The sequence below is a fragment of the Eumetopias jubatus genome, unplaced genomic scaffold (genome assembly GCF_037043125.1).
Source record: "Eumetopias jubatus isolate StellerSeaLion01/CBP00866 unplaced genomic scaffold, mEumJub1_p1.0 scaffold_14, whole genome shotgun sequence".
NCBI lineage: Eukaryota > Metazoa > Chordata > Mammalia > Carnivora > Otariidae > Eumetopias > Eumetopias jubatus.
The window spans coordinates 79,132,594-79,155,572 of NW_028274820.1; the positions used below are offsets into that span (position 1 = coordinate 79,132,594).

General features: G+C 36.2%; 1 protein-coding gene across 1 annotated transcript in view; it reads left to right on the forward strand.

The window, feature by feature from the left end:
* The window catches only part of CPED1 (cadherin like and PC-esterase domain containing 1), a 267,619-nt gene that overhangs the window by 43,032 nt on the left and 201,608 nt on the right, over positions 1-22,979 (forward strand). Inside the window, exon 3 of the mRNA XM_028104949.2 lies at positions 12,659-12,765. Coding sequence (XP_027960750.2) covers positions 12,659-12,765 — 107 coding nt within the window. The remainder of the gene's footprint in view (positions 1-12,658; positions 12,766-22,979) is intronic.

Sequence of the window (22,979 nt, forward strand, 5' to 3'; positions counted from 1 at the left end):
GAAATCTCTAACTCATAGCTACACAGCATGATTATTGCATGCTGAGACTGATTTTTATTTCTTGTCTTATAGAAAGAAATCCTATTACTTTGTATATTACTCACCAAATACTTTGAGTATTTTTAAGGTACTCTTTGTGATACCAGAGACATTTTGAATTTTAAAATGATCAAGATCCAGGTTAATTTTCCATACATTTTTGTTTCTGTATAACAGTTAATTGACATTTTATAGTACTATGAAAGATATGTAATGTGTGAAAAGACAAATGTCATTTTTCTTAGAGAATAATATTTCTTTACTTGGCTGTAAGCATGCATATCCTAATTACATTTTTAGAAAATAGTCCCATTTTCTAAGATGTTACATGTTTATGGTAGAATATTTAACCAAATGTTTGCGAATACAAAAAGGAATGTGAAAAATTAAATCCAAATCCCACAACCCAGAGATAACACAGTCAATGTTGTACATGTTTCCAGGCATCTCTCCAAGAACGGCCCAAGCGTGCATGCGCACACACACACACACACACACATACACATGAACACACACACTTGCATCTTACCTTTTTGCCTCCTGCCTCTTTATACAATAGCTTATCCCATATGTTTTAACAGATAAAATGTTAATATTCGGATATTCTGATAAAGCTTTGCCGTATCAACATAGGCTTAAAAATTTGAATAGATTTTCCTATCAGTAGTTTTAAGTTTGTCTTTTTTGACTATTAACTAAATGTGCTGTGATATGCACTTTACCTACATTAGCTCATTGAATTCTCACTTCTAGTCCGTAAGGTAGGTATTTCTGGTTCACAAATGAGGAACTGAGCAATGCATCTCAGAGCTGGCACAGCTGAGGTTTGGCCCACGACTGTCTCTCTCCAAACCTGAGTCTTTTTTTTTTTTTTTAAGATTTTATTTATTTGACAGAGAGATAGAGAGCACAAGTAGGCAGAGAGGCAGGCAGAGGGAGAGGTAGGAGCAGGCTCCCCGCCGAGCAGGGAGCCCAATGCGGGGCTCGATCCCAGGACCCTGGGATCATGACCTGAGCCGAAGGCAGCTGCTTAACCAATTGAGATACCCAGGCACCCTACCAAACCTGATTCTATAACCACAATAGCACACTAGTTTCTGCAAAGTGTGTGAAAATTTTTGCTTCATTCTTTTTTAGTATTTTATTATATGGAATACCATGGGATTTTTACAGAGTCCTTCTTGATAGATATTTAGAATTTTGTCAACTAATTGCTATACAATACAACTTTACTATTATATTCATTTATATTACATTTCGGAGATCTAAGTGTAACACTTAATTATTTGGCCGATGGTGAAAATAATAAAACTGTGGTTCTCCCTGCCAAATTTCTCTACAAAAGGATGGTTCCTATTTTGACTTTCATCACCAGTGCTAGTTCGCAATCTTTAAGGGATAGATGTTAAAATGTTTTTTAATCCGATGAGTTAAAAATAACACATCAATTTAATTTTTTACTAAAAAGGAAGTTTTACTTGCACATCAACTGCAAATATTTTTATTATGCTAAATGATGTTTTTTAAACTTCATTTTTATTCATAAAACTTTTTTATACAAAAAGTTTTTCACTACATGGAACACTACATCAAATGTAATAAGAAGTTTATAAAAGGGTGCCTGGCCAGCTCCTTTGGTAGAGCATGTGACTCTTAATCTCGGGGTTGTAAATTCAAGCCCCAAGTTGGGTGTAGATATTACTGGAAAAGAAAAAAGTTTATAGAAAGCATATCCAAATAGCAAAACAAAGAAGAAAAGATCGTGAAATTCAGAAAAGGTTACAGAAAAAGTTTAAAGTATAAAATATCACTTTACATTCGTAGAATTGGCAAAACCCAAAATTGGTGATATCACTTATTGCTGGTAGGAATTCTGGGAGTGGAAGCTCTCATATCTTCCTTGTGGAAATGTGAAAATTTCTAGTCTTCTTTTGGAAAGCAATCTGGAAAAATCTATAAAATTTAAAATACTTATACTTTTTAAGCCAGCAATATTATTCTTGGGAATCAATTTAATAGAAGTTAAAGCATCAAAACATAATAAAATATGTACATAAATCTTAAAATTAAGAATGTCAATAAAACAAAGAAAATGATTTTAGATAATCAAAATAAAGAAATGAGATTACTATATGAATTTTGAGTAGTAAATAATTAGAGAGAAAAATAGCAAATATGTTCCAAGCATCTCTGGAGAGGTGGAAAATTAATGTTATGAGATAAGAGGAAACTGATTTTGCAGAATTCTGTTAAAATCTATGGGATAAATTATACCTGTTAGATGCATAAGAAGAAGTCACATTGAAAGTATGGTACACTTTAATAATACTTGGCATAGTTGCACATTGACTTAAATATTACTCATCTCATGGATAATAGAATTATTAGCCTCAGGAGACATTTCCAATATCGTCTTGGCTTCTAGGAGCAGGGCCAATTTTCAGAAAATTGTGAAGTGGTTGAAACTTGTCTTAGGTGGTAGACCTGTTAGCCCATTACCAGGTGCCTCCTTACCTAAAGCACCCACTTTAGGGTGCTATAGAGGCTGGCCTAGTCGGTCAGATCTCACCTACCACTTGGGGCTTGTTGCTACTCACTCATGAGAATGTCCATTTCTTCATCATTTGTTCCTATTCTAGCAAATGTACCTTACTGCCAGTGAGAGAAAACTGCTGAGCCTGGTTCTAGATAATATGCATGAATTTTAACAGAAGCCTACCCACTGATGAGGTAGGTCCTCCCTTTTCCTTAGATTGAAGCCACTAATGAGTGTCTGTCCTCCTATGGTAAAAAGGCTTAAGAAACAAAGGGGTAGTAAAGAGTTGGAAAAGAAGATTATTCACTGTGTTTCCTAAATTACACTTATGTCTCTCTACACAGAGCCTTAAATAATAAGCTAGAAGATGTCGTATTTTTTTTCTTGAAAGGTCATCACCTAGATCTGGAAGCCTTAAATAATAAGCTGGAATATGATGTATTTTGTTTCTTGAAAGTTCATCACCTAGATCTGGAATTTATCTGCCTGTGTATACCTTCCACTCACCTATTTATTCATTAAACAAATATTAATATAAAGCTCGTCAAGTACTAGGCACTGTTCTAAGCACTTTATGAATATTAACTCATTTAAGCCTCATAACATTCCCTAAATGTTAGTACTATTATTACAACTACTTTTTGGAATGACCTTGAACAAGTTCATTAGATTATCTATTGCTTGATTTGAAAATGGAAGATAAGACTTGCCCCATAAATATCTTACAGAAATATATGATTGGGTTAAATAAATTTCCAAAGAGATTGAAAATAATGTATTATGAGCAGGAGATGTGTAATCCTAAAATACTCGTTGCATTAAGTAATAAGCCATTGAGGGAGTTGGTTTTTTTTCTCATGTTAGTGAATTAATTTTCTTAAGCCTTAGTTCTCATCTGTGCTGAATTAGTGTGGAATTATTCTTAGAATAAATTTTAAATCAATGACGCCCTCCTCCCTCTCAGATTGCTCATAGTCCCCAGTGCCTTATTATAAAATGTTAAACCAGGCATGACTAGGTTGCATTCATTGCATTTTAAAGAAGTCATGCAAAATGACTTTTAATAAAACAGGAAGAAGGAATAATATTTGGTTAAATGAAGTGTCACAATACTAATTATACACTAAAATCTCCTGTTCCATAATGTGGAATTTGGTATAAGGAATGTCTGTCAAAAACTCATGTCAAGTACTTAAGTAATAAAAGAACTCAGTTTAAAGCACCAACCTCATAACAAGTCTTAGGAGGAGGACATTATATTCAGGCATCAGGATATTTTATAAGTGACACTAACTACTCAAGTTATAGTCAAGACATGGTTATTAAGCAAGAACATCTACATTTAGAATGTAACCATAGTCAAGACATGGTTATTAAGCAAGAACTCAAGTTATAGTCAAGACATGGTTATTAAGCAAGATCTAATATTAAGATTACTTGCCTAAGGTAGTGTTTGTCAGGTCTTCCGCTGTTATTCTTTTACTTCCACTTTCCATACTGTACTCTTTGGAAGGATGGCATTATGTTCAGCTCACAAAGAAGGACCAGGAAGTTGTGCTCCACCTCCTTGTGTTTGCAGTAGCTCCATACATTATTTGGTATTTCTACTCGCAAGGTTTGTCTCTTCCCCCCATTTATTTATTCAGATCATTGGTTTATATCAGCATGGACTCATGGATAGTTATTTTATATTTTGGGTTATAATCCAATATTATTTATTCTGTTACTCAAATTGTTACAGTTTTGGTTCTTGGCTCCTGGTGTCCCTTTGACATACTTCCATCATTGCTTTTGTTTGTTTTCTTGTTTGGTTTTGAGCTCTTCCTTACTTTCTGGCACAGTGATGCTCTAGGCTCATCTTGTATATTTACTACTCCAGGCCCTTGAATCAGCCATTTCTCCAAAGACCTGTGGTTCCTTTTATTGAAGGATGATGTTAGAAACCAATATCTAGGCACAAGGTGTAGTCTGATTTTTAAAATTGCTGCAGTGTTCATTTCTTTTAAGGTCTTCAAGCTGGTGGGAATTCCAGACATTTAGAAATTCGGTAAAATGCTATAATGAGAGTTTTATCCCAGACAGACAGTAGTCTTGAAAGCAGTAAAAGTTTAAACACACGTTTGATTACATTTCAACAGCAGCCTAAAGAAGTGCCCTGACAATCTTTAAAAATACCATTTTAAAAAACCTATGGAGCTTTCTAAAGTAAACGTTTCTTCAATTTATTTCATAAGAATAAATTGATCTATTTCCTTTCAAACTCTTCTTGATGGAAAATTTCTTCAGAGCAGGAGTCTTCTTAAACTTTTGCAAAAGTTTAAGCATAATACTGGTTTCTTGATCTTATGAGTAGAGCAGAAGAATTTCAGGAGCTCAAAACTCCTCACAGAAATGATCTCATTGATCTTCACCACCTCTCACAGGGCAGAAAGAGGGTAGACAGTGGGATAGGAAAGCTTGATTTCTAGTGTGGGTTTGGAGCACCAAGGGGAGAATGGCTTAGAATTTCTCTGTGGTAAAACACAAAGTTTTTATCATCAGCTCTTAAGAGGTAAGGAGCCAGAGACATCACAGGCAAAGACCCGTGACCAGACTCATGGGGTAAGGAACTAGATTTAATTAGATTTTGTGATCATGTTATATAATCATTGAAGATCTAAACGTCCTGTATATATGATTTCTCTTAAATTCTGAAAATTGCAATAGTCAACCCAATAAACATCTACTAAGTGTCTACAATAATCAGTGTTAGATACAGGAACAGGAATGGTTTTTTGTCATTAAAGAAAAGTCATGAATAAAATTTATTATGGGTGCTGGATTATTATTCCTAAGATCCATCATATTAAGAATACAGTTAATTATGCAGCCATCAAAAGGAATGAGATCTTGCCATTTGCAACGATGTGGATGGAACTGGAGGGTATTATGCTGAGTGAAATAAGTCAGTCAGAGAAAGACATGTATCATATGACCTCAATGATATGAGGAATTCTTAATCTCAGGAAACAAACTGAGGGTTGCTGGAGTGGTAGGGGGTGGGAGGGATGGGGTGGCTGGGTGATAGACATTGGGGAGGGTATGTTCTATGGTGAGTGCTGTGAAGTGTGTAAGACTGTTGAATCACAGACCTGTACCTCTGAAACAAATAATACATTATATGTTAAAAAAAAAAGAAGAAGAAGATAGCAGGAAGGGAAAAATGAAAGGCAGGGGAATCAGAGGGGGATATGAACCATGAAAGACTGTGGACTCTGAGAAACAAACTGAGGTTTCTAGAGGGGAGGGGGGGTGGGGGGATGGGTTAGCCTGGTGATGGGTATTAAAGAGGGCACGTACTGAATGGAGCACTGGGTGTTATATGCAAACAATGAATCATGGAACACTACCTCAAAAACTAATGATGTAATGTATGGTGATTAACAGAACAAAATAAAAAAAGAATACAGTTAAGAGAACTGGTTAATGCAACTTGAATGATTTGGGAATAATACAGGTATTTGCAATGGCTAATTTATATCCAACAATCTTATGGTGTTATCAAACATAGAACCTGATTTGTCATCAATAAGTTGATAATGTATTCATGAATGTAACAATATTTACTAATTCTGATAAAGGATTGACATAGGGAAAATAATACGTTGTTATTCAGTAAAATTCTCATAGTCTAGTTGTGAAGAAAAAAAGGGTATACAGATGGAACAGTGACTATATGAAATATTCTCCTATTGTATTATAAAGGACTATCATCTATTATTTAAAATTTAAACATCTTCAGTATTTCTTGATAAAAAAAACCCACACATTTTAGGAAATCACTGTACTTGTATCCTTATGGAATATAACAGTCTAATACTGTGAATAAGTAAATAAGCTTGGCTTTTATAGCTATGTATCTTGGAAGCTCTTGGACAAGTTTATTTTCCAAGTCAGACTTTATAAATCTTTTCTGCTTCAATATGATGTATGTGTTCCCCAAAAAAATTTTCCACTAAGTAAAGCACTTGGAATCTGCTGTTTTTATAATTTCTTTAAACGCTAGGAATGGTTAATTTTATTTTCTTAGGCTTACTTCTTTCTTATTCTTACTAAGAACCGAAATATATCTTTAGGTCCTCTTTGTAAACTAATATTTTTCCTCATTATTTCCATTTTTAATTTTCACAATATACTGACTTTTGATTCAGTTTTTTTAAAGATTTTATTTATTTATTTGGCAGAGATAGAGTTTTAATTATTGGTCTGTTGCTCACATTCAGTTATACATTCACTATGGATCTCAAAATATATAGCAAATATTTCTGAAATCCCAGCCCCTGTTGTAGATACTGAGGATATAGCAGTGAAAAAATAGATGCAGTCCTACCCTCATGGAGTTCACATTCTAATGGAAAGGGCAGGCAGGCAATAAACACATAGACAAGACATATATAATCTGTCAGACCATGAGAAACGCTATGAAGAAAAATAAAGCAGGAAAAGACTTAATATTCTGAGATTTTTATATAGTGTGCCAGAAAACTGAATGATAATATCTCAGAGCTCTCTGTTGTTCTCTGGATTGAGTTACTGAACCAGTAGACTTTATCAGTGAGGGAGGTCATTTGAGAGCCAGGAAATGATGGTTTGCTTTACATGGCAGCCTGCCTCTGAGAGACTAGAAATATTCTGAAGACAGCCCTCACTCCATAGGGCAGATGCTTGATTAAAACAAAAACAAGAACAAAACCTTTTAAAATAGCTCTTATTTTTAACACTGAGACATTAGTTGGCTCCTGAGAACAAGAAGAGAAGGGTAAAAACTAACTTGGCGCCATTTTATGTCTGCACTCATACATCCGGACCCTGTCTGTGGAGTCTTCGTTGCTCTCTGAGCTAATACCGAGGAGGCATGATAGTGTGGTGTTATCAGCAATTTTGTTCCACAGTTTATGGGGAGAAGCCTATATAGATTTTTCATGTTTTTGTAATTTCGAGATGGAGAACAGCACATCCACATCCTGTTTTCCTAGAACAATGTCCTATGACCTCTCTATTTTACGGGCTTGCTAGTCCAATCTGGAAGTCAGTCTTGCTCTGGTTTCTTTGTGACAGGGAAAGAAATCATTTTAACTATCAAGAAATCTAAGAAACTTGTAGAGTTTTTTTTTTTCAAAAGCAGGTGGAGGCCAAGTTAATATTTATAGTTCCTGAGTACATGTGCAGTTGAGTGCTCCCTCCTTCTACAGATAAAAATTTTACTTACTTCAATTACCAGTGGTAGCTAATAATGTTTTGGGGCACTATTGCTAGGTGAGGGTCTGGGAATGCCCGAGAAACCTGTTATAGTCCTTTTTGCCTCTAAGATCCCAAAGGAAAATAGATGCACTAAAGAGTAGCTGGAAAAGTACCAAACCTATGTAATCCCTCTTTGTCTCAGTTTCCTCTTTTGTAAAGTGTGCGGAATAATTGCTTCTACCCCATAGTGTTGTTGAAAGTTCTGCATAAGTTAAAATATATAAGGTACCATAAGCTGAATTTTTCTATTGCTTCTGTGGTTTTTGAAGGGATAATGATATAATGGTCATGAACATGGCCCCTGGAGCTAAACTTCCTGTGTTCAAATTCTCTTCCCACCACTAACTAGATGGCTGACCTTGAACAAGTTATTTAACCTTACTGTGCTTTTCAAAAAAAAGAATAATCATATCCAGGAGGATGTTGTGTGGAATAAATGAATTAATACAAATACCTGGAATAGTTCCTGGCTTACTGTAAGTGCTCAAGAAAGATTTACTATTGATATCATCACTACTAATACCAGTACTACAGTTTATTTACTTATTAATGTGGCTTTGGCACTCAAATCTTAGTGCAATATTCTAAGGAGCTAGGCAGAATCGTATAAAGGTCTCCTTTTCCCTCTGCCAGGAAAACCTAAGAAACCACCATCCAAGTTGGCCCACGGCAGCTTTGCCTGTTTTTTTTCCAAATCCAAATCTGACTTCTCAGCTCTTACACTCTAATAATGTCAACCTTCCAGGGCAGAAGAAACACATTGAGTAAGACCAACATACAGAATGTTTGCCCCAGTGCCTAAAAAAAGAAAGAAAGAAAGAAACCCTGTCCTAGGCTACTTAAAACTATGGCAATAGCCCTGAGACAGTCTGAATGTCATAAAAGAGTCCAAAGAGAAACTGTGGATGAGAAAGAGATGAGAGCAGGCCCGCCTAGGAATGATACCTGGGTCTCTCTACTGGTCCAACTGGAGAGAAGAGACATAAGTGAAAAAGATGTCCATAGGCCACTCCTGATTTTTCCAGGCTCCTGAGAGAAAGAACTAATCTAAGAGACCACACTTCAGTCCTTACCAACTTTAACAGCCAGTAAAATGTCTTTGGAGTTGAAATGACCTTACTCAGCCTTGTGGGAGAGCATGGTGGCCAAATCTGGAGATCAAAGGGTGTGTTCAGACATCCTTTTAAGACCAACTGACCAAATATCAATTCGCCTACAGTCATCTTAACAAGACCGATTTACCTAATGAACAACTTTAATTCATTTGAAAGCTAAAGCGTGGAACATCAACTTGCTGGATGAGCAACTTAGGCACTGACACACAATGTTTTACACCAGGCCTTGGACTGTTCGCCTCCTGGTGGCAGACCCAGACAGTTGGGGCCAGGCCGGGCCACGTGGCATAAACAGGGGAAAATGTGGGAGGCTGTATTCAGCTCCAGTCAGTGGCTGCCTTCTGCCTTGTAGGAAATGGACTCAGTATCGCCACAGCCTCCAAGTTTTCAAACGAAGACAAAAATCTGGATTTTTATGTGAATTATGCTGACTTTCGCATTATGACAAATACTTAAAATTTAAAACAAAAACATAACAATAATCAGCAGGCTAAATGCACCCCCCATGCAGGCTGCCCCCGCCCCAGCCGTGTGCCTGCAGTCTACAATCTCTGCTGTATCCCCCGGGGCATTTGCCTCCTAACTGCTCTTGCTTTCAGTGAGTTGAGCACGGCCCCAAAGCTCCACAATATTTAGCAATTTGTAATTTTGCTAAGGTACAAATTTGTCTCCCAAATGCTCCAAGGTTGACTTCCGAATGTGATTTTCTCAGCTAGTGAATGTAGTTTTTTCTCTGCCCGGTTTCTAACTACAATGTGGCTTTTGGGGTTTTTTAAACCAAATTTGAATACATGGTGCCACTCATAAAACAAATAAAGCTTTTTCATTAAAAAGGGGCTGTGGGCATCAGGGGAGGGAGTTGACTTTTAAGGTCAGAGATGGAAATGAAGGGAAAGTGAAAAGGTCTACTCAAGATTTTTTTTTTTTTTTAGTTTTTAAAATTTATTTTTGTCATTATTACTAAGACTGAAATAATACACTGAAATATGCATTAAATTATAAACTTGAACGTGTTTATCTAAAATACATTTCCATTAAACTCAAGATTTAACTAGGAAATAGAGATTTAGAGGTTTGAGGTAGGACTCAGTGAGGGTAACAATAGGAATTTTGAGTGGAAACAATCAGCATTTTTCAGACTGTGGTGGCAAGAATTAGGCAAGAAGTACCTGAAGAGATTTTTTGAAATTTTTGGCTATGCTCTACTTTCATTTTAAGGGTAAATGTATGTGCTATAAAGTATTTTTGAAACATTAATTTTAAATTTGAAATATTTGTTAAATAGTTTTAAGAGGTAAGGGGTAACCCTTATGAATGTCAAGAAACTGTATGGCACTTTATAAATTATCCTAAATTCTTTTTAATGTTCATTCTAGTCTTTCATAGATGGTTGAGGGCAGTGACTGTATTTTTTTTTTTTTTGCTATTTACACTCGTAATTCCAGTACAATGTCCTGCTCATAGGAGGTTCTTAATACATTAGATGTTTTGAATTATTTAAACATGTCTTCCAGTTTTGAACTTTTATGGATTAAATATATATATTGTAATCAAATTGAGAAATTGCTTGTACGCCTTGGGTAGGGAAGGGGAGTATGTGTCAGACTTGGAGGAATATAAAAAATACTGTGTTTTTAATGGCCAAACAATACAGTTCATGTTTGAAATCTCTCTTTGCATATTCTTGTCTTCTCAAAATATTTGGTTGAGTATATAACGTCAGGAGGTTTCTTCTAGAGTTTTAGTGTTTCTTGGGCTAGAAGTAATATCAAATGAAACCATCTTTGTGTTTTCCCTTTTGAATCCATATCAAAAGGTTTTGGCTAAAAGTGCCAGGTGCACATTTTCAATAAAGTAGTGGAATCATCATAGAGTATTTGATTTTGGCTCCAGGAATCCATTTGGAGTTTCCTTCAAAGTGAGGATGCATGGAATAGCATAGACCTTTCAAGCCTAAGGCCGATGGCTATTACATAGATTTCTCCCACCCCTAAATCACCTGCATCATTTCTCCATGTCTCTTTGAGCCATTGTGCTATATTCCAGCATCTTGAGATAATTGAGCAAACGGAGAAGCTCTAGGACAAAAGCTCACATGTTAACTTGAGTTCAGTTGTCTGGATCCCTTTGTTGGCGGAGAGGTTTCTCTTCTAGGAACAGGACAATTACAAACAGAGGAACCAATAGCCCAGAGAGCATAGAGCTTGTCAAATTGTAAAGGACTTGATTAGTGCAGAGTGAAATTTCATTCCTGATGATCATAGGTCACTCTTCCTTATCAATCTTTTTTTGTTGTTTTTTTTTATAAAGCCCTTCTTTGAAAGCATTATGTGTTCAAGTGAGACACTCTTTAAGATTTGGTTATTTTCTAGCTTTTTAGAAGCCACTAATACCTAATGCAAGAGATGACTTGTGAGACCTGGCATAAATAGTTACCGAAGGAACATTATCTCAGGATTGATCAACAAAACAGGCCATGTGTATAGAAATTGCTTAAGTTTTTAAAAGTAGATTTCCACCCAAAATAGGGAAGTTTCCCAAGTAATATCAATCCTTTCATACATTATTTAGTGTTCTTTTTCTGGTTATTTTTGAGATACCTATTTCTATATTGTCTCTAAAGTAACATGTTTACCACCCTTTCATGGGCTAGTTATTCATTCATTTGACAAATATTTTTTAAGGTTTTATTTATTTATTTATTTGAGAGAGAGAGCACACACACAAGTGGCTGGGGGTAGGGGACAGGCAGATGAAGAGAGAAAAGCAGACTCCTTGCTGAGCAGGGAACCCCAATGCTGATCCCAGGATCCTGAGATCATGACCTGAGCCAAAGGCAGATGCTTAACTGACTGAGCCACCCAGATGCCCCTCATATAACAAATATCTTTAAAGCACCAATTATATATGCAAGACATGTTGATAAAAACATATAAATAAATCAAAGAGAGTAAGGGAAAATAAACTCATAACACACAAATGTCAATTTTCAAATGTTCAAGTATTATGCAAGAATGTATTCTTCTGAGATTATTTTGGCAAGTTACTAGGATTTATTGGCAAAGAGTTTTGTCCTGAAATATCATTTACTTTAGTCCATGTTATACTCTGTATTTTGAGCTCAACTCTGCTATCTATAACTAGACTACAAATTCCTTTTAGACAAAATCTGTTTTTTTTAATTTTCATTAAATTTTATTTTCTGCTGACCACACTTTTTCTTTGTAATAAATCATATAAAAGTATATCTGTTTCAGATTTGTGAAAAGTAATGGTGATACCAAAATCTAAAACAAAATATTTGGTGTTTTGACTTTTATCATTATTTGATTTTGCAATCACCCCCTATCTTTAAAGAGTTTATAATCATCTTTCCTCCCAATCCCCAAATAAGACTTTATAAATTTATGAAGTTAGTGACCTAAAACATTTAACTTTTAGTCTTTTAAAGGAGTCTTATGACCATCGCTTTAGATAAGTGTATTTTCCCTGATATAATACTAAATATAAAAATGTTTCTAAATTAGAAAAGTTGAAAATTTCAGTTACTTCAAATATTGACTTTTAAATATATTCAGAATCATTTTTTCTTGTGTTTTAGGATTTAAATAATAACACTCTTAAATCTAAAAATGGTGCCTTCAAAAACCTGATAAAAAATTGTTTTTCAATATTCTTTTGCTAATAGGTGATTTGGGCTCTTGGGATCTGCTCATTTGCCTGTCTTCTAGGGAAGCTGGTGGAAAACCTTGCATATCCAAGGAAGACATGTGCCATTTAGGTTTACATCAAAAGGTAAATATTTTTTTCAAAGTGTTTACAGATTTTAACAGCCCTTTGGATATTAACACCAGCATGTCTTGGTCCATAATATTTTTTTAAATGTGAGAAAAGCATCAAAACATCAAAACTAGTAGCTATTTCTCAGTAGTTAAATAGTATTGTAGTAGCTACACTGATTATTTGATATTTCTGCAATTGACAATCTTGATATCTCCTTCCTCCCTGTAACTCTTGGCTCCCTTGGCCTTTGGGCTGAGCACATGATTTTTTTTTCCCTTCTTGTAAATCTTTGGCCATTCCTTCTCTGTTTTCTTCATAACCTCCTTTCCTCTGGTCATACTTTAGATGCCTGTGGAGCTCCTCAACACCATTCCCAAGGTGGTTGATGATTCCCAAAAGTAACATCTAAAGTTCAAGTCTTTTCCCAGGCTTCAGGCTCACATGTATAACTACCTGTTAAACATCACTTTTATATCACACAGACACCTCAGACTCAACATGGAGAAAACTAGCTCATCTGTTCCCTGGTAAATCACTTCTACTCTTGCATTCAGTAGCTCGGCAGGACTTCTGTTCTATTGGTCATAAGCATGATCAATCACTCTGTCACTTCCTAAGGTAGAAATCCGGCCTTCACCTCTGATCCCTTCATTTCCTTTGTCATCTGCATTCTATCAATTACCAGTACTAGGGAATTTAACTCCTAAATTCTTCTCAAGTATCTTATCTCTCAAATATCCATACTCACTATTTTTATTCTGGCCAGTCACCTTATCTTACCAGGTTAATTGTAGAATCCTCCTTACTGCTTTTTTCTGAAGCAAGTATTTGGCCCCTGAAATCCATCCTGCCCACAGTTATCAGGATGAAAAATAAAATGCTGAACTAACCTGGTTCCTCCTGCACTTAAATCTTGAATGTCTTTACATCAACTATAGGATAAAGTCTACAGTCTTCCCTGTGAATATCTTTTAACCTCCAAGCAAGAGACAAATGCCATACTTGAAAGTATTTAACTGAAGAGAAACTAATGAAGGAGGTATTTACTGAGGTTTTGACAAAATAAGAGAAAGAAGATTAGAGAGAATCTAATAAAAAAAGATTAAGAAAAAAGAAAGATTAGAGGTCCCCAGGGACCAATAGCCTTGTAAGGTTTTACTACCCTCCTTGGTCTAAAGAAGGGTATATAGAAGGGCTGGTTAGCAAAACCTAATGAGAGCTAAGGCCAAGAAAGAGGGATCACTGGAAAGGAGCTATAACATAGGGAAATATAGTCATTGCCAAATCATAGCCCTGTGAAGAAGCAGCCAGGGAGATATGTACTCTCTCCATTCCTACCCAGCAATCTCTTGCCAAGGCCTCCTATTGGTGCCATGCATCATTCTAAGTGCTCACATATTTATGTCCATTCTTTACATATGAGGAGAATGAAGCACAGGAAAATCAAGAGAATTACCTAAGTCCTCATAGCTAATAAATGAAGCAATCAGGATTCAAACTCAGGCAGTTTGACTTCAATTTTTTTTTTCCTAACCACATCACTATACAGTTCTTCTAAATAAATATTTAAGACTGCATTTACAGCCTACGCTAATGAATATTTTTAAAGAATTCATAAGTTCTAAATGGTATGTATTAGATAACTGTCACTTTAGAGCATGAATAATTTGAAGATTTATGAACCATGACTTATTTATGTCAACATAAATATTCAGAATAGAAGTTGCTTCAAATTTTTGGGGATTCTTATATGAACAAAGAAAGAGCCCCAGCTCAAATTAGGATTACTCATCACATCAAAGCTTTGGAATTTAAGTACTTGATGAAAGTGATCAGAAGATTTGTTTTAAAAAATGAATGTCCCGACATCTCTCTAGTCAGAAGGAGAGGAACATGATTTTAAAACTGTATTGGTCCCCATGATGTGGAAAGTGAAGTGAGGTCCACTATTTGGGGTAACACTAAATTTAGTAACTAGGGCTGTATTTCACCTTTAACAGAAAGGTTCTAACATTTCAAGAGCAGAGGGATTCATTTCTAGCTCTAAATGTTTGTAGGATTAGCAGTCCCTAGAACCATGATGCTGTTTTTAGTACTTGGAGCACTGAGAACTTCTGAAATGGCTCTTAGGATAAAGCATTTGAGCACATTTTCAGGTGAATTTGATGGAATGATAATTACATGCGAGAGACAAGGAGATAAAGACTCTTCTTGTCATTAATTCTCTTCCTTGTGGACAATACTGAGCACCTTTTGGAGAGCATCTGAGTTTTGATAAAATAAACAATAGAATTGTGTACCAATCTAATGAAGAAAAGGAGCAGTCCTTTAAGATACCATGGGAAATGGTGTCATTCTCAGTGTTCATGAGTGAGCCCTCCCAATTTTTTGCCTGGGGTACTTTCTTACGCTTTATAAATAGTCCAAATTCAAATGTCTACTTTCTTGACCAAGTTAATGGTATTACTGTAGTTTCAGTTTTAGTTTATAAACACTTTCTAAATGTTTATAATTGATAGGCTGTTGTTCTTATTAATGAACTATGTCTCAAAATAAGAAAGAATTTTTACTTTTGCTTCTGATAAGATGTATGTAATAGAAAAATTTAGATGTAGATTACCCACAGATTAGGATTGTGGGAGGTATGTGGGGATTGATATCTTTCTAAATGTACATTTCCTTTTTCTCAATTTGATCTCAGAAATATCCCAGGGCTCAGACATCATTATCATTTTCCATATGCATTCTAATCCTTTCGAAGACATGAAAGGTTTTATGCCAAGAAAAACAGCAGTTTATATGAAACATACACATACGTATATGTGTATGGAAAGTTTTCAAACCCAATCCAAAGCATTATATAATGAAAATAATTATTTGGGTGATAATGATGTGTCAACATAGATTCCTTAAGTGTAACAAAGGTACCACTCTTGTGGGGTGGTTGTTTATGGAGGAGACTGTGCATATGTGGAGGCAATGGGTAGATGGGAAATCTGTGTACCTTCTGCTGAATTTTGCTGTCAACCTTAAAACTACCCAAAAGTAATGAAGCCTATTAAAAAATAATATTGCAATGTTAAGATGGAGAAGCTCATTGTATAAAAGTCAGCTGATCCAAGTTAAAACTTCTTTGATGTTCCTTTTGGTAATGATGGAAATCATATATTTTATGATGTACATAAGCATAAGAGTAAAAAGCAAGCACTAGGATATAGAAGAGGATTAATAGATTTAACAATGAAAACACATGGAAAATACATGTAAAATAGTTGATTTGCGGTAGCTATATGACCCATAGCCCTTGAATATGTTTCTTTGTGCCAAGTTATTCAGTTTAACTGCTTAGTTTGGTGCTCTGTTACAGAGTAGAATGGAAATGATATTTCTGGTGTCACGTGTCACCTTGGTTATGTTATCTGTTGAAATTCTGTGAATTCCGAAGATGTGCTTTGGAAGAAGGCACACAGGAAGAGGTCATTGAGTGGGGGATGGAAGCATAGAAGGCAGAAGCCTGATGGCAATTGCTTCTCTTGGCTTGGCTCTGCTTTCTTGAAGCAAATGCTTTGTTGATCCTGAGTCAGTTTATTCTTCTGACCTCAGGTCTCACATGGAAAGTCACATCTCTGATAAGACACAGTGACCTATACTTCCGTCTGAAATCTCTGCAAGCTGTACTCTGTCTTTGCAGCATCTATACATATATATCTATATGAAATCTTCTGTCCCATTAATTCAGTTTTGGTCATCCATTTGATCAGGACTCATATTCCTTTCAGTTTGTATAGGATGGGACAGCACATCCGGGATGCTCTAAACATCTGCTATAACAGGACATTTGCTCTCAGCTCTTCAAAAAGTAGGAGAAACTTTTAAACTGGACCTTGTCAACACATAGCCTTTAGTGATACTTACCTAATGCTACTTCTCTTTCTGAGTCCTTCTATGGAAGTTTCCACGTAGTCATTAGCAACTAAGTGATTTTGCCTGATGTGGGGGAAAATGGTTCAAGTTTATTGACTTTTAAAGCTTTTGACAATCTAATTTAGAAAGATTCTTTGTGTAGTATCTTAAAAAAAAAAAACTTTTATTATAGTTTCTCCATACTTTTGCAGTATTCCATCTCTTCCCTCCAGCCTTTCTTAGGAAGACTGAATTATAAACTTAAGGACCTTCTGAAAACTCTTCTTTGTTTTCTACTTTTAGCCTCTGAACGTTCTCATTTTTGAATTTGAGAAATGTAGACCTCACTAACATCTACGGTGTTCTGTACTTACAGCCTCTGCACTGCCAGTGCCATAAAGAATGTAAGTGACTCTGACTCTGGAATCTTTGGAGACTTTCAAACTTGGGTATTTAACAGTGTTGCTCAGGCAGATTCACCGGAGCTGGTTCAGCAGAAGCCCTAGCTTCATTACGCACCGTGGGCTTAAGTTTACTATTCGCTGACTGAATGAATAGAGTTAACAAGATGGCCAGGGTTGGAGAATGTTTAATCAACACACTGTTTCAGAGCACTTCTAAGTGAATCATGTTGTAAAAACTACAACTGATGATTGAATTACTGAATTAATCAAAACCTTAGTGAGGCAGTGGAACTCAGAGACCAAAAGCTCTAAGAGAGAAGCAAAGTGATGTGTTCAAGGTCACGATTCTGTTAAATGTCGTAAGTGGGACTATAACCCGTGTTTCTGGTTCTCTCTTTTATTTTTTTTATTATATACTTTTTTTTATTGTTATATTATGTTAATCACCATACATTGCATCATTAGTTTTTGATGTAGTGTTCCATGATTCATTGTTTGCGTATAACACTCAGTGCTTCATGCAGAATGTGCCCTCTTTAATACCCATCATCAGGCTAACCCATCCCCATACCCCCCTCCCCTCTAGAACCCTCAGTTCGTTTTTCAGAGTCCATAGTCTCTCATGGTTCATCTCCCTCTTCGATTTCCCCCCCTTCATTCTTCCCCTCCTGCTATCTTCTTTTTTTTTTTAACATATAATGTATTATTTGTTTCAGAGGTACAGGTCTGTGATTCAACAGTCTTACACAATTCACAGCGCTCACCATAGCACATGCCCTCCCCAATGTCTATCACCCAGCTGCCGCATCCCCCCAACCAGCAACCCTCAGTTTGTTTCCTGAGATTCAGAATTCCTCATATCAGTGAGGTCTCTGATTGACTTATTTCGCTCAGCATAACATCCTCCAGTTCCATCCACTTCATTGCAAATGGCAAGATCTCATTCCTTTTGATGGCTGCATAATATTCCATTGTGTATATATACCACATCTCCTTTATCCATTCATCTGTTGGTGGACATCTTGGCTCTTTCCACAGCTTGGCTATTGTGGACATTGCTGCTATAAACATCAGGGTGCACATACCCCTTCAGATCCCTACATTTGTATCTTTGGGGTAAATACCCAGTAGTGCAATTGCTGTGTCGTAGGGTAGCTCTATTTTCAACTTTTTGAGGAACCTCCATACTGTTTTCCAGAGTGGCTGCACCAGCTTGCATTCCCACCAACAGTGTAGGAGGGTTCCCCTTTCTCCTCATCTCTGCCAACATCTGTCATTTCCTGACTTGTTAATTTTAGCCATTCTGACTGGTGTGAGGTGATATCTCATTGAGGTTTTGATTTGGATTTCCCTGATGCTGAGCAATGCTGAGTACTTTTTCATGTGTCTGTTGGCCATTTGGATGTCTCCTTACACCACACACAAAAATAGACTCAAAATGGTTGAAAGACCTAAATGTGAGACAGGAGTCCATCAAAATCCTAAAAGAGAACACAGGCAGCAACCTCTTCGACCTCAGCTGCAGCAACTTCTTCCTAGAAACAGTGCCAAAGGCAAGGGAAGCAAGGGCAAACTGACAATTGGGACCTCATCAAGATAAAAAGCTTTTGCACAGCAAAAGAAACAGTCAACAAAACCAAAAGACAACTGACAGAATGGGAGAAGATATTTGCAAATGACATATCAGATAAAGGGCTAGTATCCAAAATCTATAAAGAACTTCTTAAACTCAACACCCAAAGAACAAATGATCCAATCAAGAAATAGGCAGAAGACATGAACAGACATTTTTCCAAAGAAGACATCCAAATGGTTCTCTCTTCTAAACTGCCACTGAGCTCTTTTCAAACAACCCCGTCAGTAGGACACAGTGGAGAAACTGCAATACTTGATAAGTTTAGAGTGAGTTAATTTGAAAGTAATCAATAATTTCTCAGAAGTGAATCGCTTTTCAAGCTAATTTACCGTGATCTCTTTCTGTTGGTTTTAACAAGGCGTTGCCATTTGGGACATTCTTTTTGGAATTTGGTTGATAATAGCTAGATAATCAGTCTGTAAATTCAGAAGCGAAGGAAAGAATTAAGCTTGTTTATGTCTTTTCTTTATAAGGTAGAATATATATTTGAATTTATGATAATGTCTATGAAGCTTTCTAAGAACAAATTTTTGTTAGAAAACAGTTTTGTAGTGACTGGATTTTATATCTGAAAGCAATAATGCCCTTCAATATGAAGTGAAGTCTATATATTTAAGTTTGAAACAGGATTAGCACTGAATTTCCACTAAATGTCTGTAATTCAAATCACTGAGGGCCAGTGGAACTTCAGAGTTTAGTTGGTTTTGAGGTATGTTTAGTGCTATTTTTTTCTTTTGTTTGTTTTTTTAATTTAATTTAATTTTATTATGTTATGTTAGTCACCATACAGTACATCATTAGTTTTTGATGTAGTGTTCCATGACTCATCATTTTCATATAACACCCAGTGTTCCATGCAATATGTGCCCTCCTTAATACCCATCACTGGGCTAAACCATTCCCTCACCCCCCCTCCTCTAAAACCCTCAGTTTGTTTCTCAGGGTCCATAGTCTCTCATGGTTTGTCTCTCCCTCCGATTCCCCCCCTTCATTTTTCCCTTCCTTCTTTTAATGTCCTCCATGTTATTCTTTATGTTCCACAAATAAGTGAAACCATATGATAATTGAATTTCTCTCCTTGACTTATTTCACTTAGTATAATCTCCTCTAGTCCCATCCATGTTGTTTTAAGCTGGGTATTCATCCTTTCTGATGGCTGAGTGATATTCCATCGTATATATGGACCACATCTTCTTTATTCATTCATCTGTTGAAGGGCATCTCAGCTCTTTCCACAGTTTGGCTATTATGGACATAGCTGCTATGAACATTTGGGTGCATATGGCCCTTCTTTTCACTACATCTATATTTTTGGGGTAAATACCCAGTAGTGCAATTGCTGGGTCATAGGATATCTCTATTTTTAATTTTTTGAAGAACATCCACAGTTTTCCAAAGTGGCTGTACCAACTTGCATTCCCACCAACAGTGTAAGAGGGTTCCCCTTTCTCCACAACCTCACCAACACTTGTTGTTTCTTGCCTTGTCAATTTTTGCCATTCTAACTGGTGTAAGGTGGTATCTCAATGTGATTTTGATTTGAATTTCCCTGATAGCTAATGATGATGAACATTTTGTCATGTGTCTGTTGCCATTTGTATGTCTTCTTTGGAGAAGTGTCTGTTCATGTCTTCTGCCCATTTTTTGACTTGGTTATTTGTTTTTTGGGTGTTGAGTTTGAGAAGTTCTTTATAGATCTTGGATATCAGCCCTTTGTCTGTAGTGTCATTTGCAAATGTCTTCTCCCATTCTGTGGGTTGCCTCTTTGTTTTGTTGACTGTTTCCTTTGCTGTGCAGAAGGTTTTTATCTTGATGAAGTCCCAAAATTTCACTTTTGCTTCTGTCTCACTTGCCTTTGGAGATGTATCTTGAAAGAAGTTGCTGTGGCCAATGTCAAAGAGGTTACTGCCTATGTTCTCCTCTAAGATTTTGATGGATTCCTGTCTCACATTGAGGTTTTTCATCCATTTTGAGTTTATCTTTGTGTATGGTGTTAGAGAATGGTCGAGTTTCATTCTTCTATATATAGCTGTCCAAGTTTCCCATCACCATTTATTGAAGAGACTGTCTTTTTTCCATTGCATGTTTTTTCCTGCTTTGTCGAAGATTATTTGACCATAGAGTTGAGGGTCCATATCTGGGCTCTCTATTCTGTTCCACTGGTTTATATGTCTGTTTTTGTACTAGTACCATGCTGTCTTGGTGATCACTGCTTTATAATATAGCTTGAAATCAGGCAGCATGATGCCCCCAGCTTTGTTTTTCTTTTTCAACATTTCCTTGGTGATTCGGGGTCTTTTCTGATTCCATACAAATTTTAGGATTGTTTGTTCCAGCACTTTGAAACATGTCATTGGAATTTTGATCAGGATGGCGTTGAAGGTATAGATTGCTCTGGGTAACATAGACATTTTAACAATGTTTATTATTCCAATCCATGAGCATGGAATGTTTTTCCATCTTTTTGTTTCTTCTTCAATTTCTTTCATGAGAGTTCTGTAGTTCCTAGAGTATAGATCCCTTTACCTCTTTGGTTAGGTTTATTCCAAGATATCTTATGGGTTTTGGTGCTATTGTAAATGGAATCGATTGTCTAATTTCTCTTTCTATAGTTGCATTGTTAGTGCATAAGAAAGCAACTGATTTCTGTGCATTGATTTTTGTATCCTTCCACATTACTGAATTGCTGTATGAGTTCTAATAATTTGGGGATGGAGTCTTTTGGATTTTCCACATAAAGTTTCATGTCATCTGCAAAGAGAGAGAGTTTGACTTCTTCTCTGCCAATTTGAATACCTTTTATTTCTTTTTGTTGTCTGATTTCTGTTTCCAGGACTTCTAGTACTGTGTTGAACAATAGTGGCAAGAGAGGGCATCCTTGTCGTGTTCCTGATCTTAAGGGAAAGGCTCTCAGCTTTTCCCCATTGAAGATCATATTTGCTGTGGGTTTTTCATAGATGAATTTTATGAAATTGAGGAATATTCCCTCTATCCCTATACTCTGAAGAGTTTTAATCAGGAAAGGATGCTGTATTTTGTCAAATGCTTTTCCTGCATCAATTGAGAAGACCATATGTTTCTTCTCCCTCTTATTAATGTGTTCTATCATACTGATTAATTTGTGAATGTTGAACCATCCTTGTATCCCGGGGATAAATCCCACTTGGTCATGGTGGATGATCCTTTTAATGAATTGTTGGATACTATTAGCTGGGATTTTGTTGAGAATTTTGGAATCCATATTGATCAGGGATATCGGTCTGAAATTCTCCTTTTTGATGGGGTCTTTGCCTGGTTTGGGGATTAATGTAATACTGGCCTCAAAGAATGAGTCTGGAAGGTTTCCTTCTGTTTCTATTTTTTGAAACAGCTTCAGGAGAATAGGTATTATTTCTTCTTTGAATGTTTGGTAATTCCCCAGGGAATCCATCAGGCCCTGGCCTCTTGTTTTTTGGGAGGATTTTGATCACCACTTCAATCTCATTACTGGTTATTGGCCTATTCAGGTTGTCAATTTCTTCCTTTTTCAGTCTTGGTAGTTTATAGGTTTCCAGGAAGGCATCCATTTCTTCCACGTTGCTCAATTTATTGGCATATAGTTGTTGACAATAATTTCTAATAATTGTTTCTATTTCCTTGGTGTTAGTTGTGATCTCACCCTTTTCATTCATAATTTTATTAATTTTGGGTCCTTTCTCTTTTCTTTTGGATAAGTCTGGCCAGTGGTTTATCGATCTTATTAATTCCTTCAAAGAACCAGCTTCTAGTTTTGTTGATCTGATCTACTGTGTTTCTGGTTTCTAATTTATTGATCTCTGCTCTAATCTTAATTATTTCTCTTCTAATGCGTGGCTTAGGCATCGTTTGTTGCTTTTTCTCCAGTTCTTTAAGGTGTAAAGTTAGTTGGTAAATTCGGGATTTTTCTATTTTTTTGAGTGAGGCTTGGATGGCTATGTATTCCCCCCTTAGGACTGCCTTTGCAGTATCCCATAGGTTTTGGACCAGTGTGTTTTCATTCTCATTGGTTTCCATGAATTAAGTTCTTCTTTGATTTCCTAGTTGACCCAAACATTCTTGAGCAGAGTGGTCTTTAGCTTCCAAGTGTTTGAATTTCTTCCAAATTTTTTCTTATGATTGAGTTCCATTTTAAAGCATTATGGTCTGAGAATAGGCAGGGAATAATCTCAATCTTTTGGTATTGGTTGAGACCTGATTTTTAACCCAGTATGTGGTCTATTCTGGAGAAAGTTCCATGTGCGCTCGAGAAGAATGAGTATTCTGTT